Source organism: Suricata suricatta, chromosome 8 (genome assembly GCF_006229205.1).
Source record: "Suricata suricatta isolate VVHF042 chromosome 8, meerkat_22Aug2017_6uvM2_HiC, whole genome shotgun sequence".
NCBI classification, from domain to species: Eukaryota; Metazoa; Chordata; class Mammalia; order Carnivora; family Herpestidae; genus Suricata; species Suricata suricatta.
In genome coordinates, this window is record NC_043707.1 from 187,946 (window position 1) to 200,510 (window position 12,565).

At 44.6% G+C, this 12,565-nt stretch overlaps 1 protein-coding gene across 7 annotated transcripts in view; it reads right to left on the bottom strand.

The window, feature by feature from the left end:
* Positions 1-11,885, bottom strand: part of LUC7L (LUC7 like) — a 35,502-nt gene extending 23,617 nt beyond the window's left edge. For 3 of the 7 annotated variants that reach the window (XM_029946114.1, XM_029946115.1, XM_029946116.1), the window contains exons 1-3: positions 11,815-11,885; positions 10,745-10,839; positions 3,864-3,962 (exon numbers count right to left, since the gene is read on the bottom strand). In XM_029946114.1, the coding sequence (XP_029801974.1) occupies positions 3,864-3,959 (96 nt within the window). In that variant the 5' untranslated portion in view covers positions 3,960-3,962; positions 10,745-10,839; positions 11,815-11,885. Of the gene's footprint in view, positions 1-3,863; positions 3,963-10,744; positions 11,387-11,814 lie in introns of those variants that run through there. The other 4 variants (XM_029946113.1, XM_029946112.1, XM_029946109.1 and 1 more) reach the window with 4 other exon arrangements.
* Positions 11,886-12,565: the final 680 nt, after the last annotated feature.

A 12,565-nucleotide genomic window follows, 5' to 3' on the forward strand; every position in this document is an offset into this window, starting at 1 on the left:
TGGCTCAGTGAGTGTCCAACTCCTGGTTTCGGCTTAGGTCATGATCTCAAAGTTTGTGGGTTCGAGCCCCATGTCAGGCTCTGTGCTAAGAGTGCAGAGCCCGCTTGGGATTCTCTCTCCCCCTCTCTCTCTCTGCCCCTCCCTGGCTCTCTCCCTCTCAAAATACATACATAAACTTAAAAAAATATATATATCTTTTATTAAAGTAATTCCTACACCCAACATGGGGGCTCAACTTACAACCCTGAGACAAGAGCCCCACGCTGCACAATTTATATAACCAGTTCTCCATTACTAGTTTCATTACAACCTCTTTTTTTTCCCCTTAAAAAAAAGTTGCAATGAGCATCTTTTGTGTACACATTTGCACATATCCCTTAGATATGTTCCCAACAGTGTAGTTTTTTAAAGTTTTTATTTTCAGGGAGAGAGAGAGAGAGATCATACATGCATGCACGAGGAAGGGGGAGAATGAGGGGGAGAGAATCCCAAGCAGGCTCCACACCATCAGTGCAAAGCCCAATGAGGAGCCTGATGCCTCAAAACACAAGATCATGACCTCAGCCAAAATCAAAAGTCAAAAGCTGAACTGACTGAGCCACCCAGGCACCCCCTGGCTAACAAACATTTTGAGTCACCTGTATGATCAAAAATGATTTTAAAGGAGTTGGGGGGAGAGCTGGTTACCTTTTTCACTGGAAAATTCCTATGCATGATACATTTTCACATACCACACACAAAAAGGTCCCCTGACCCACGCTAGCCCTCCAACCCAGAGTGTCCATAACCTCTACAACACCCCTCTGCACCTCTAAACAGGTCAGGCAGTGTGCACCATCCTTCCTTGTTAAAAAAAAAAAATACACACTGTGGAGGGGTGCCTGGCTGGCTCAGTCGGTAGGACTGCAACTCTAATTTCAGGGTCACGAGTTCAAGCCCCACACTGGGCAAAGAGGTCACAAATAAATAAATAAATATGCAATTTACAACAGTGTTTAAAACAATACTATGGAAGCATCATATCACAGTTTGCTTATCCACTTAACGTGCCCTGCAGCTAAATTCACTTCAACGATACACTCAACTAGCTCAGTTCTCTTTGCACAGCTCTACTTCGTTCCGTCCTAAAGAGCAAGCATGGTTCAGCCAGTCCCTTACCGAGGAAGTCTACCTGGTTCCTGCTTTCTGCAGTTATAAATGCTGTAGGAATATTCTAGAATAAATTTATCTTTGTACATATGGGAGTATTATCAGTGAGATAGAATCTTAGAACTGGCCATACTGGGATGTGCTTTCACCTTTCCAGATGTTGATTTACCCAGGAGGCGTATCAGGATTACTTAAATCTCCATCTCTTTAGTTCTGAGTGAGGGTGAGCACCTACCACAGGATTATATGCCCATGAGGAAACGTCCTTTTCTGTTTTTTGCCCACTTTCTATTGAGTCATTGACACCACTCTTATCAATTATGATGAATTTTACATATAAAGATAACTAGCTGGTCATCATCCATACTGCAAATGTTCTGTCCCAGTTTATTCTCATTATATGTAAGGCAAATTTTTTTTTAAATTTGAGCACCCAACATGGAGCTCAAACTCATGACTCAGATCAAAAGTCACATGCTCAGGGTGCCCGGGAGACTCAGTCAGTTAAGCGTCTGACTTTGGCTCAGGTTTTGATCTCAAAGTTCGTGGGTTCGAGCCCCGCGTCGGGCTCTGTGCTGCCAGCTCAGAGCCTGGAGCCCGTCTCTGGATTCTGTGTCTTCCTCTCTCTCTGACCCTCCCCTGCTCACGCTGTCTCTTTCTCTCAAAAATAAATAAAAACATAAAAAAAAATCTCCTCCAAGTGAGCAGGCCGGCATCGCATGTATGGGTATTTTTGATACACTAAATTTTTAAGTTTTTACACAAAAAAATGGGCCCATCTTTCTTTTATAGCTTCTAGACTTTATAGCACCAACATGACAAAACCCAGGTGGGTCCCCCCCCAAATTCATTTTGTGGGGATCTGCCTGGGTATTTTCTTACTGGCTGGCACACAGTTTTCAACACTGTTCATGTAAAAATCCACTTTCTCCATAATGGCTGACACACCATCAAAATACATGACATGATTCCACGTGGTTCAGCCTCTGTCTCCAGTTCCTACTAATCTATTTCCTAGCTTTAAATTCATCAGGTCATTTAAAAAACGCACAGACATTTGGATTTAGCAGAAGTGCTGAGTCTTGTCATCCAGAAAACAGAACTAAAACTGAGATTTCAAAATATACCCTGGAGAACGTATCAGTTTGTGAAACCTGATGTCTCAAATGCCCTCTTCACATAAGCATTTTCAGATTACTCAAGAATGAAAACTCACAATACAGAAAAATTCCCTTTTTCTTCCAGTTGAGCTGTTGCTAAGGACATTTTTTATTTTTAGTTAATTCAAAGATTCAACACTGAGAACACACTGTGGCTAAAGAACAAGTCTGAAGAAAGAATGGTTGATTTAATCACTTCGAAGGCTACTGGATTAAACAAGTTACTCAAGTTATGACACATGCTTCACAGTGGTCTCTGGGGAGGAGGAAACGCCTTTCCTTGGGCTCTTCCCCTGCCTCCTCACACTAAGTTCTGTCCCTTCCCAGTCTTCACTCAGAAACCGGAATGGCATCAGCCCTCACCGCTTTATTTATTCAGAGACAGAGTGTGAGTGCGACAGGGGCAGAGATAGAGGGAGAGAGAATCCCAAGTAGGTTCCACACCGCCAGTGCAGAGCCCAAAACTGGGCTTGAACTCACAAAACTGTGAGATCATGACCTGAGCCAAAACCAAGAGTTGGCTGCTCAGTCTACTGAGCCCCCCAAGGGCCCCTGCATCAAACACTTCACGACCTCTAGTCATACTAGTGATAGATGATTAAAGAAAAAACTTAAATGGAGTGACTCTAAATCCTCTATTCTCAATGGAGAAAGGGATGAGAACTGGGCTTGAAGGGTGAAAAAAAAAAATCCTACGTATCTCAATGGTTTGTGCCTTGGAAAGGACCACAGCACGTAAGCTAATATGCAGGAGTATTAATGGTAACAAAATTTCATGGAGGGGTAGGGGACAGATTAGGAATAAAGGTCTAAACGGGCTCCTTTGGGAGACAACAATTCTTTTTTTTTTTTTAAGTTGTGAAGTTCCATTTTATAACCACTAAATTGCAAAAATTTAACACTACTATTGAGATACTAATTGATATCATGGCTTCATCAACAACAGAAACAACATAGAGAAAAAGGACATTACAGAACTATCTTGCAAGGAGGAACACATGCATCCCCTCAGGCCAGCAATTCCCTTCCTTGGAACAGACCGTAGATAAATCCTAATACACGTGTACCAAAAAAATATTCAAGAATATTTATAACACTGTTTGTAAAAGAAAAAAAACACCTAGAATCAACCCAACTGTTTATGAACAATGAATGGAGTTTGGGAAACACTCAAACAGCAATGGAAATAAACCACACCCAACAAAATGGGTAAACAGAAGCGTCCTGAATGGAAAAAAATGAGATTATCAAGTATCTATGTTATGAAACAATTCTCCTAAGGCTTAAAAACAAGCAAAAATATAATGTCCAAAGAATCATAATAATATGTAACAAAAACACTCTGAAAAGGAAAGGATACACACAAAATGCACAAAAGTGCAGTGGGGGGGCTAGACATACAGGGAACCATCCAGCGACACTGGCCCCGTCCCCGCCCTGAGGGAGAGTGGGGGATGGCTACTCGTCTCTTTAACTTACAAATCTCACATTATTCTTGTTAGCTGATATTTGGCTCTTCACAGTAGGGACGAATTAACACTAAATAAAACTTACATCTAATTCAAAAAACAGGTCCCTTTCTTTACTTGCAATCTCATAGTCTGCTCGGAGGGCCAAGTCGTGGATTTTGGTACATTCTCCTAAATCCATGCGCTGCAAGAAAGAAACAAAAATTTACACATGAGCATCTCCTCATTGTAGAAAGCACATGACCTGCTGTTTCAACTGTCACCAAAACAAACAATCCTTCTTTGAATACTAAATGAGAACAAAAAAATGAAGAAACCATATACAGTCAAGAAGCCTTACTTTTCTCTCACCACAATTATGAGACTTGTATGCATTTAAGCGGGAAGGTTTGTAGCACTTTTAAAGCCTGAAATAGTTGGAGAAATAATGAAAACCACATCAATTAGCTTCTGCTAGTCTTATTTTGCATCAGTCATAGAAGAAACGTCTATTCAGTGAACATCAGCATGGGGGAGGGGAAGGTGGCAAGGAAAAGGCCATAAAACAAGGTATCATCAATACCCACAAATCTCTAGGCATTCCTTCCTGTAATCCTCACTACTCAAGATGCTCCATGCCTAAGGTGCAGAGACAAGGAAAAGGAAACATCAGATAGCAATCAGGTTTCGGCAATTATAACACAACCTAATGCTTAGCTCTGTGTAGCTCTTCGTATACCAGAAACCATAAAGCAGAATAGGGCAATTCAGCGCCAAAAGAATCCTCCAAACATCCTCCTAACCTAGTTAATGACCCCTGATGTAACTGGGGACATACACTGGGCCACAAAAGGCTCTTCTGCTAAAACAAGTGACCTGTGTTACCAGTAACGTTAGCCTGGTGTGCTATTCCGTGTTGCACACACATGGTAAACAATCAGACAACAGGGCACATTCCGTACCTAACCTCTGAGCGTGGGACTCTGCGCCGGCCCCTGCCGCCCCGGCCGTCAAGGGCACACAAGGAAGGCCGGCAGGCCGAGGCTCATGCCATCAAGCCAGGCAGTGCAAGTTAACAAAAGCCGACACCACACTGAGGAAGATACCTCTGAAATCCAAGCACTGGGGACAAAAGCACGGGTCTATCCAACTAGCAGATAAAGAGTAAAGAGTCCACGAGCCCCTGTAGGCTCAAACTACAACTATGTCCAAAATGAATTTTAAAACTTCATGGATCATAAAGTCCTTAACATCTTACTCAAATTAGGGAGCCTGGCAGTACCTAAATCCTGAACCCTGGTCTCACAGACCACGTGTGCCATGCTCACTAACAAACGTCCTTTATTATCACCAGTTAGAACCAACAGTGCACTCCCTAGGCTGGAGCTTATCTTCATTTGGATCAACTTCTCCACTTAAATGCAAAAGACCTCTTTTCTCCTTCAACATTCTTACTGTGAAGTCATACCTAGCTCGTGTCCCTTGGTTCACAGGGGAATCTAGAGACAGGGCAACAAGCAGCTCTAGAAGCCAAAGGTGCAAATAGAATTGCTGTCCCTGTACTGTGACAACTTCTGCTTCATTCACTCCCTTCAGTATCAACAGGATTCTCTAATTAAAATAGTCTCCACAGAAGAAAAGGAAGCACTACAGCTGCAAACTAGCTGCGAAAGCCCAGGAAGGCTTAAAAGCTACTGAAAGCTCCGCATCTCCAAGAAAACCTACCGCCAGAGGAAGACTAGATCCTGAAGTGCTCAGTCTTAAGTACATGAAATGTAATAACGATTTCAGGAACAGAATTTAGTGATTCATCATTTACATATAACACCCAACGCTCATTCCAACAAGGACCCTCCTCAATGCCCAGAGCCCTGTAGCCCGCCCCCCCCAACATCTCTGTATTTAAGAGTCTCTTATGGTTCATCTCCCTGTTTTTATCTTATTTTTGTTCTCCATCTCCTATGTTCATCTGTTTTGTTTCTTTTTTTTTAAACTTTTTGTTTGTTTGTTTATATTTTATTTATTTTTGATACAGAGAGGGACAGAGCATGAGAGGGGGAGGGGCAGAGAGAGGAGACACAGAACCCGAAGCAGGCTCCAGGCTCTGAGCTGTCAGCACAGAGCCTGACGCGGGGCTCGAACCCACGAACGTGAGATCTGACCTGAGCCGAAGCCGGAGGCTTAACCGACTGAGCCACCCAGGTGCCCCTGTTTTGTTTCTTAAATTACACATATGAATGAAACCACATGGTATTTGTCTTTCTCGAACTTATTTTGCTTAGCAAATATCCTCTAGTTGCATCCACATTGTTGCAAGTGGCGAGACCTCATTCTTTCTGAGCGTCTAATAATACTCCATCATATATAAACCACATCTTCTTCCATTCATCAGTTGGTGGACGCTTCGGCTCTTCCCATATTTTGGTTACTGTCGATAGTGCTGGCATAAACATCGGGATGCATGTGCCCCTTCGAATCAAGCATGTTTTTATCCAAAGGATAAAAGTAGTGCAATTGCTGGGCCACAGAATTAAGTACTAAGCATCTTAAGTACAAATCAATCTTCATTCTAAAAACTTAAATTGTCACAGGGTGCCTGAGCGGTTTAGCTGGTTAAGCCTCTGACTTTGGCTCGGGTCACAATCTCACGGTTCATGAGTTCAAGCCCCCGCCTTGGGCTCTGCATGAACAGTACAGACCCTGCTTGGGATTCTCTCTTTCCCTCTCTTTCTCTCCCCTCAACTTTGCTTCCTCTCTCTCTCTCAAAAAAAAAAATAATAATAATAATTAAAAAAATAAAAACTTAAATTGTCAGGTAAATGTTGACATTTTGACCACACGGGAAGAAAGGCTTCACTGCCGCCTTCCTGTGGCTGACAAGGCTCCAGCAGCGCTGCTAACGCAAGCAGTGGCCAGAGCGGGGTCCCACAGCTACTCCGTCTATATACTTTCAGCTCTGCCAAAGGAGGCACAAAGCACTGGCTAACTTCCCTGGCAGCTGACGCCAAACAGAGCTCAGTGCCACAAGAGGCTGCTAAACCCAGCACGTCAGATCTCCTTTCCCGAACAAACATCCGTGTTCTCTACCTCCTAGGGGCTTCACAGTGCTGACAGGGCAGGGAACTAAAGGCTCCTTCCACAACATTTGGAAAACAAGTTTTTTCCACTGAGACAAGTTACACTACCTTCCATCCAGCTACCTTACTCTCCCAACCTTAATAACCAATACTGTATTCCCCCATTAATACATTTCTTTAAAAGCTTATTTATTTTGGGGCGCCTGGGTGGCTCGCTCAGTTAAGCATCCAACTCTCAGTTTCGGCTCACGTCATGATCTCACAGTTTCGTGGGCTCGAGTCCTACACTGGGCTCTGTGCTGCTGGCAGGGAGCTTGCTTGGGATTCTCCCTCTGCCTCTGCCTCTCCCCCACTCGCACTGAGACTCTCTCAAAATAAACTTTAAAAAAATCAAAAAAGAAATAGAAGTTTTTTATTTACTTTGAGAGAGAGTGCACGCAGAAGTGGGGAAGGAACAGAGAGAGAGAGAGAAATGGAGACAGAGAATCCCAAGCAGGCTCTATGCTGTTAGCACAAAGCCCGATGTAGGGCTCATGAACCATGAGATCATGACCTAAGCTGAGACAGAGTCAGACGCCTAACTGATTAAGCCACCCTGGGGCCTCACAGCCTTAACAGAACTGTAACATCCATTCCTCCTTGCCTGCTGCCTACCTAGTGGCAGGAGATGGTTCTGAGCCACAACCTGGGCCCGGAGCAGCCCTTGGAAGACTGAAGATCATAGCCACCTTCACGTAGCCACAATACTTTGTTTTTTTTTTTCTTACACGTTTTATTTTTGCCGCGGTGCGGGGGGGGGGGCAGGGGGGGAATATAAGCGGGGGAGGGGCAGCGAGACAATCCCAAGCAGGCTTGGGAACCGTGAACCGAAGCTGGATGCTTAATGGACTGAGCCACCCAGGCACCCCAGCCACTATAAAGAATCACATTCATTCCACTTCAATCTGACACAACACACAAACTCCTCAGAAGACCCATCACTCACCTCTACCCCCCATTTCCCACTCCTATGTGGCCCATACCAGTGAGGCCTGACCTTTACAACCAGCTCCCTCCAGTCTTCCAATCCCCGTCCTAAGACACACTTAGCAGCCCGTGACATTTATTTGCATTTTCGCAGTAACATGGATTCTCCTGGGGTTTCTCCTCCTCCTTAGTCTGCTTCTTCTTAGACTCCCCTTGGGGAGCTGCCCCCGGCCAGCCCCACCCAGGAGTGACCCTGCTCATTCCATGCCTTCTCAGAACTCATCTGATTGGACAGCCTCTGCCTGCCTCTCCCTCCCCCAGCCTCAAACACACCAGCAGCATTCCTACTGTCCTTCGGCTCCACCTGCCACCCAGAGTATTAAAACCCCCAACCCTGCTCCTGTTCCTTCTTACCATTCAAGTCTCTGGTCCAAAGTCAATGAGAGGCCTTTGCTTATCACTCTACCCAGAACAATCCATTATCCATTTATTGTCTGTCCTCTTCCTCCACTGGAATAAGACTCTGTCTCACAGGCACCATTTCCCCAGTGCCTGTCACACAGCTAGTATCCAATACATACCTGGTGAGTTAATCTGTACCTACCACAATCAACATTTGTAGGAAATGCCCGCATTCTCTTTATTTTTCTCACCGGCATTCTGGAACAATGCTACCCAGGCATCTGACCTCCCCACTCGAAATACAGAAATGCGTAATTCTCATGAACATCCACCCCCCTCTGCTCCTTCTGGCTTCTTCCACTAAGATCAATCAACAATTCCAGGTTGTGATGCCCCCCGCCCACAAGACTTTCCTTTAGCTGAACTCCTTTTAACTAGTGGAAATCATTAATCTGCATTGATGGTACCCACAGCAATTTAGAGCAAAAAGTTATCTCTACACCTGGTCAAAAAACAGGCAAAAGGGGGGGGCGCCTGGGTGGCTCAGTTGGTTAAGCGGCCAGCTTCGGCTCAGGTCATGATCTCACGTTTCGTGGGTTTGAGCCCCACATCGGGCTCTGTGCTGACAGCTAGCTCAGAGTCTGGGGCCTGCTTCGGATTCTGTGTCTCCCTCTCTCTCTGACCCTCCCCAGCTCACACTGTCTCTGTCTCTCAAAAATAAATAAAAAAGACATTAAAAACAATTAAAAAAAAACAGGCAAAAGGGGTGCCGGGGGGCTCAGTCAGTTGAGCACCTGACTTCGGCTCAGGTCATGATCTTGCGGCTCGTGGGTTGGAGCCCCACGTCGGGCTATGTGCTGACAGCTTGGAGCCTGAAGCCTGGAGCCTGCTTTGGATCCTGTGTCTCGCTTTCTCTCTGACCCTCCCCTGCTCATGCTGTGTCTGTCTGTCTCTCTCTCTCTCTCTCTCTCTCTCTCTCTCGAAAATAAATAAAACTTAAAAAAAAAAAACAGGCAGGGGCAGCTGTGTGGCTCAGTCGGTTGAGCATCTGACTTTAGCTCAGGACATGATCTCACAGCTTATGGGTTCAAGCCCCGCGTCAGGCTCTGTGTTGACAGCTCAGAGCCTGGAGCCCGCTTCTGATTCTGTGTGTCCTTCTCTCTGCCTGTCCCCTGCTCATGATCTGTATCTGTCTTTCAAAAATAAATAAATAGGGGCGCCTGGGTGGCTCAGTCAGTTAAGTGTCCGGCTTTGGCTCAGGTCATGATCTCACGATTCGTCGGTTCGAGCCCCGCGCCGGGCTCTGTGCTGACAGCTCAGAGCCTGGAGCCTGCTTCAGATTCTGTGTTTCCCTTTCTCTCTGACCCTCCCCTGCTTGCTTTGTCTCTCTCCGACTCTCAAAAATAAATAAAAAACATTTTTAAAAATTTTTTTAAAATAAATAAATAAATAAATATTTTAAAAAAAGAACGAAAGAAACCAGCCCAAAAAAAAAGTATAGGGTTTGAAATTCATTTCTTATTTGTTCTCTGAAGAATCAGCTTGAGAAGATTTAATACATATGAGTGGTTTTCCACAGGCTGCTCCCCCACAAGGGTAGTAACAAAAGCAACGATTAATCAAGAAGAAAATGTTCCCTAGTAGATGCACGTTTGATCCTTAAAATGAAAAAGTACAATTTTCATACTCCATAAAGTGGCTATGCAATCTGAAAATGGTGGTCATCTTCAGCAGACTCCTTTTCTGTAAGGAGTTGAATCACGGTAGATAATTCTCCATGTGTTAATCTTTTTTGATCCTATCTGGTTTTGAATAAACGCACATTCCATAACACTCGCATTTATTCGTTTGGTTGTTTCAAGGGAACATAAAATTTTAGGGGTCTATATTCACTGGAGCCATGTGTTGATTTCTTGAAAGGGTGGCATAACAAACCTAAAACTCAGATTCAAACAAAACTAAACTAAAAACTAGAAGTTCAGTGTCATACCCATCTGATTTTTTAAAAACCTAAAACTCTGGGAGGTACCTGGGTGGCTCAGTTTGAGAGTTCAAGCCCCACGTCGGCCTCTTTGTGAACACAGCAGAGCCTGCTTGGGACTGTCTTCTCTCCCTCAGCGCCTCCCCACTTGCTCTCTAGCTCCCAAAATGGGGGGGACCTCAAAACTTGGGGATGAAATGTACCTTGTTGTATTAAAGGTCTACCGTATGTTTGATCTGAAAATAACCCAGAATTTTCAAAGTATAGGCTGACCTAAAGCATACTTCCGGGTTTGGTGAAATGACTACTCATAGTACTTAGTTATGAATATCTCCACATAAATGATTCTATGAATATCTGATAACTTACAGAATGAATTTTACAGCAATAACACATGTCCCATAACATAAAATGCCACCAAGCTAACAGGTCTATCCCTGAAGGACAACACATGATTTCTGCCTGGTAAAGGACAATAGAATCCAACCTGTAACCCTTTCGCTGCCCGCACAGGCCCCGTCTGAGTGCTCTGTGATGTTCTCCCAAACCCAGTGCACCTACCGTCCCAGCCAGGATATCGTGGGGGCAGCAGTCCAGAAGGTGACTCTTGCAGACACGGTCATCTGTAAACTTGACCCTCTGTCTGGTTTCGTCTCCTGAAATTCATTTGTGGTTTTAAATAAGACAATATTATCACGTTAAACACAAATGCATATCTGGTACAACAATTCACCTGGATGATTGGCAGACTACCAAATACAATGAAAAGCTGATCTAGAGATAATGTACAACTGGAGCGGAATACAGATGTTTTTTGATGCTGAATGTATCATGAAGAATCACACTTAATGAGATCTGACTCCATCATTGTGCCAAAGAAGTCAAGGAATCTGAAGTAAGAGGCTGAGCACCAAAAGGCCATTAACCCCACACATACATGTGGGCAATGATACCAAAACTCATGCTAGTCAGAGGGCCATGAATCACCACATATGATTTACAGCTGGTAGTTTCTCCACCAACAGACGCTACATATTAATCTGATCATTTGCTATGGACAAATGCATAGGCAGTATCTTGCCCAAAGTCACATGAAGGAGAAAGCTTTCAAACTCTACCACGGACTGATAAATAGTCTCGACCTGATCTTCCTACCCCCCAGCACCCCCACCCTTAAAAAAGAGTTGGCACCTGGGAGTCACTTTTAACAAGACAATACCAAAAAAAAAAAAAAAAAAAAAGGAACTAGGTTAGTCAATACACACTGTGAGTTCCAACACATACTGTGCCCATCTGCATTCTTCAAGCCCTCAGCTGCAGAATTTTATGCCCGCTGTTGAAAAGTTTTAAAGGAAAAGTTTTCTTGCCCAACCTGCAGTAAGGAAGTCAGGGGAATGATACATAAAAGTAAAGGCAAAGTGGAATGTGACAAATTTTAAAGCTAATCTGTGTATCCACAGAGCTGTGTACTACTAACGGAGGAATATATTTTAGGATTTGCAAGCATCCAGGATTAATGTTGTGTCTTTTTATTGAAAATGTTTTCTTTCTAAACTACACTTTTAAAGTTATTTGTGAAAAAAAGCAAACACTTTTTTGTTATAACAGCTTAGAAATTGGTTGTGACTCACGGCTCGATGAACATGAGGCTTTTCTGCAACTCCCTTGCAGATTGATGTAGGCAGGCAAAGATACACTGAACCTTTATAAATAAAATAGAGGGGCCACAATTGTTCAGTTTGTATGAAATAAAAATATGGGAAGCAATTCAAAAGCAACTCAATATACAAAGAAAGCTAAAAAAGCACTTATTCACCTATGAAATAAAGTGCAAAGAATCTGCACAGCCCTGCGAATGTGTCAATGTGAACTTACAACTTCATTACTTCAGCAGAAAAGAAGACACAGACCACAGCAGGTGTACACTTGTGCAAGGTGCAACCGCTTTCTCCTGAGACAACCATCATGATCTTCCACTCCTCCCTACAGCAATCATTGCACAACCTACCTAACGACTGCCAAGCGCTGGCTAAACAGAGGCTCTCCTGTGTGACCAGGGGGACAGGGGGCTGGAAAAGCACTCTGCAGGAACCCATGTTAGAAAAGCTCCATTTACGGCTCCCCTGGGTACAGAACAGGAACGGCGGGGGTTTCGAGGCCCATCCGGCTCCCTCGGGTGTATGTGGCTTCTTCCCCGAGGAGCCTCGGAGGAGCTCCACCACCCGGCTGTCGGCGACCTGGAGCCCACGCCGGCGCCAGCCCTTCGCCGGCTCCCCGGTTCGCGACGCGGGGCCGCGGGAGCCGGGAGGAGCCCCGGCGCGGGCCGGGGAGAAAGTCGCACGACCGCAAATGGGGAGGGGGCTGGAGCCCCACCGTCGGCGC